General features: G+C 49.3%; 1 protein-coding gene across 1 annotated transcript; it reads left to right on the forward strand.

Moving 5' to 3' along the window:
- Positions 1 to 221: 221 nt before the first annotated feature.
- Positions 222 to 1532, forward strand: LOC135372773 (tigger transposable element-derived protein 6-like). The gene is made up of 2 exons (XM_064606242.1): positions 222 to 278; positions 327 to 1532. Exons 1-2 carry the CDS (start codon positions 222 to 224, stop codon positions 1530 to 1532), a joined length of 1263 nt encoding a protein of 420 aa, XP_064462312.1.
- Positions 1533 to 4274: the final 2742 nt, after the last annotated feature.

Genomic DNA, 4274 nt, shown 5'->3' on the forward strand with positions numbered 1-4274 from the left:
CAGTTGTCCGTGATGGCTACAAAGAAAGTGTCCACGACACGAAAGCAGTTCTCCCTGGAGGAGAAAATGGCCGTTTTGAACGCGGTTGACACCGAAGAAAGAAATGCGACGTAGCCAAGGAGTTTGGAATCAGCACATCCACACTGTCAACGTTCCTAAAAGACCGGGCCAAGCTTGAAAGGAAATATGGCAACAGCGGAGGTGCACCATCACAGAAAAGAATGCGGGTAGCTAACTTCGAAGACATCGACAAGGCGGTGTACAAGTGGTTTCTGGAAGTGCGATTCCAGGACATACCAGTGTCCTGACCCACGTTGTGTGCGAAGGCCAGAGATTTTTCGTGCATATACGGCGTTGATGACAAGTTCAAGGGCTGTGAAGGATGGCTTTGGGCCTTTCGTGCTCGGCATGACATTGTGTTTAGGGGACTCACCGGCGAAGAAAAGTCCGCTCCTCAAGCCATCGCTGTGGGATGGAGAGAGCAAGAAATTGCGAAACTACTCTCCGAGTACGACCTCGAGAATGTGTTCAATGCAGACGAGACTGCACTCTTCTTCAGACTGTTGCCCGAGCGTGCGATGGCCGTGAAAGGTGAGAAGTGCAAAGGCGGGAAGAAGTCAAAGGAAAGGATTACGATCCTTCTGTGTTGCAACATGACAGGCTCCGCAAAGCTGAAGCCGCTGGTCATCGGCGAGTCCTGCAACCCACGCGCTTTTAAGCATGTCATCAGCCTCCCAGCTGATTATTACTGGAACAAGAAGGCGTGGATGACAACGGCGATATTTACCGACTGGCTGACCAAGCTCGATAACACGATGAAAAGAGAGAAGAAGAAGATCGCCCTCGTGCTTCACAACTGTTCTGCTCATTCAAAGCTTCCGAGAATGACAAATGTGAAGGTTGTGATGCTGCCGCCGAACTGCACGTCCTTGCTCCAACCGCTAGACCAGGGGATCATTCGCTCGACGAAGGCGCACTACCGGAAAAGGATGCTCCAGCGAATCTTTCTTAACATCAAGAACGAAGTTCAGAGGCCCACTGAGATCAATGTGCATCAGGCTATCGAGATGATAACCGGAGCCTGGCGGAACGTGACATCAGAGGTCATAAAGAACTGCTGGAGGAAAGCTGGTTTCACACAGGAAGTCAGCATGAACGAAGTGGAGGTGTCACATGAGGACGACGCGTTGATCCTTGACGTGTGGGATGGCTACATGGACGCGCTGGGCATCCCTGAGGGACTTACGCCGACAGACTTCATCACCGCGGATGATGAAGTGACAGTGAGGTCACAGCTGAACAGTGATGCAGCCATTTGCGAGGAAATCCAGCTCAACAATCACGTTGACACAATGGAAGACGCAGAGGAGGACAGCAGCGACGATGAAAACGAAGCACCAGTGACAAAGGTTACGGCAGGAGATGCAGTGGAAATGTTAGAAGAAGTGCAAACCTTCCTGTCATCATGTTCAGATGTGTCAGAGGAGCGGCTTGAACAAACTTTCCCAGAAGAAAGTTACGGAGTTCTTTAGTTCTTTAGCTCTTTAGAGATAAATAAATTGCTGTTTCCTTACGCCTACACATGTAGTAAGCTGTCTGAATTCATAACTGGGTGTGGTTAGGCTGCTAGAATTTGCAGTTTTCACTGTCGTAGGGATCGCTCTACGGTGCTTGGCATTCCGAAACCAGAACCTCATCGCTTGCGACGATGGCGACACTTCTCATCGGTTCCCCGAAGCGTAACGTAAACAAACCTTTACAACATGTCCCTCCTCGTGGTTCGTGATATGCCATGCTGCAGGTAGAACGTAAAGCTTGTGTTCAGAAATTCCGTTGATATATTGACTTGTTGTGAAGGAAGTTGTGAATGGAAGTAGTACACCTAAAGCTTCATTTTGGCTACGACTTCGTGTTCGTTCATGCCACTTCCGTCCACGTCCGTTTACACACATATATAATAGCATCGTGACTAGTGCGGACAGCAGAGGTGGGCACCCTCACGAGGGCACGCGAGGGTGAGGGATCCCTCACCCTCACCTCACGGAATTTGAGGTGAGGTGAGGTGAGGGGCAATATTTTGAGCGATGCTTGAGGTGAGGTGAGGTGAGGTGAGGAAAAATCTTCTTAGAGCAAGGTGAGGTGAGGTGAGGGAAAATTTTCTTAAAGAATAGAGAGGTGAGGTGAGGTGAGGGAACGTTTTTTACAGCAGGCTGAGGTGAGGTGAGGCGAGGGAAAGTTTTCTTACAGAAGGCTGAGGTGAGGTGAGGGAAAATGTTCTTAAAGAAGGCTGAGGTGAGGAGAGATGAAGAAATATTTTTGTCGAGGAGGCTGAGGTGAGGTGAGGTGAGGAAAAATTTTCTTAGGGAAGGTTGAGGTGAAGACATTTTTTTGAAATCTTTTGAGGTGAGGTGAAGCTAGGAAAAATTTTCTCAGGTAAGGCTGAGGTGAGGGAAAATTTCCTAAAATTGACTAGGTGAGGACTTCTTAGATTATTTTATGATGGGTCAGCAGTCTACAGTGTGCCCCAGAAACTCTGCAATGATTTCTTTTTCAAAGAGAGTGATAAAAGAAAAACTAGCGGTACATTCCCGCTACTTGAGTTACAAACGCGAGCTACGTCAAAGGTAGAACCGGCTTGTAACGTAAGTAGCGGAAGAGATAGGTTCACTCTCCTTACTTTTCTCGCTCTCTTCAAAAAAAATTTGTGCAGGTTTGCCAGGGCACATGCTGTAGACTGCGACTGCACATTCCCAGACACCACACAAGGTAGGGCGCGATACGGGCACGACAGCGGTAGGGCTGATATGGTCACACCATTATCAATCCCAAAGCTGCCCTTCGATTTGACAGCCACTGGAGCGCTCAATTCGGCGGATGCCACGCGAATGCGATGAACGAAACAGCGATGCACCTGGAGCATCCCTCGGTGGTGGCGAGCATGCCTTTGCCTAGCCATGATGTAATGAGCGAGGCATCTGAGAGTCGGGATTTGGCACTTTATCTTTGACACCTGCTTGGCACGGCATGGTTTTACCATTCCGGAGTCAGGACGTGCAAAGGAAACAAAAAGTGTAGGCCATACATAGCGACCAAGAACCACTCCCATTGCCTTCGTGAGCACCAATTAACCTATGAACATCTAAACCTAGCAAATCGATTATTTGCGAATCGTCAAACGATATTCAGTACAAAGGTGTTTCAGAATATCGGCACAACTGGTAGACAGCACGTAGCTAGCTTTACTCACCAGGAACTCCATGTCTATTTTAAGCGCGTAGTCGACATTAGGCGCAACGCATAGTGGTTACAGCTGTTCTGCTTAAGTATGCGGGTGACTCAGCTACTGTGACGCGCATCGCAATTCTTGCAAGCTAATTCTTGTGGGGCCTGCTCACTCGCAAGTGCAGGTACAAGGTGCCGAGACCGTGCCCACCTCAAACAATGTCCCACCACTGCAAAGCGTGTAGCACCAATCACGTTGCTAATACTTCCCGTGAATTTCGAGTCAGATGCCGATGCATCAGTGCATTTCCCATTACCCAACACCCTTGTATTGAGGCAGCGTGTTGCCCCCTCCGGTGGCGAACATCCTCACGCCTTCGTCACTGGCTGTTTTGCTGTTGTTGTCAATGCATTTCACGTTGAAAGCAATGCAGAAGTCGGGAAGGTACAAGCGGCGGGAATCGAACCCTTACCATCCAACTTTCCTCGGCGTTGCGCGTTCGAGCTCCACGGCTGGTACGTTTTAGATTACGTTTTACTTTGATTTGATCGCTTTGGGCGTTGTGGAGGCTACACGTTCCTGTCCTTGCTGCCTCACTTTTCACTCATTTTGCATTTGATGTTTGTTATCCTGCCTGAAATGGCGGAAAACAGTACTGGCCGGTGAGCGTAGGCCCCCGCTCACAGACCCGGATTCCGCGCTTCGTGCCCGCCCAAGCTCGGCTCAATGGCCCAGGTCGGGGTGGCTTCGAATGAACCCGACCCGTGCTGATTTCTCCTTATGATAGGATGGGAGGAACGCTAACGAGCAAGGCGGCGAAGCATCCTGGGCAATTTTTATTTGGTCAGCCTTCCATTTCGTTCGACCCGCTACTTCTCTTTCGATAATAAATTAATTTTACACAGACTGGACATGGGTAATAAACGAATTACCCAAGCCACTGTCCAGCACGCACGGCAGGTGTCTGGAAGTAGCTCAATCCATTCTACCACTGCCGCAGAATATGCGAAGGACAGTGGTGTGCAATTTTACATGCCCACTCTGAAAAATA

This window comes from Ornithodoros turicata, unplaced genomic scaffold (assembly GCF_037126465.1).
Source record: "Ornithodoros turicata isolate Travis unplaced genomic scaffold, ASM3712646v1 Chromosome17, whole genome shotgun sequence".
NCBI lineage: Eukaryota > Metazoa > Arthropoda > Arachnida > Ixodida > Argasidae > Ornithodoros > Ornithodoros turicata.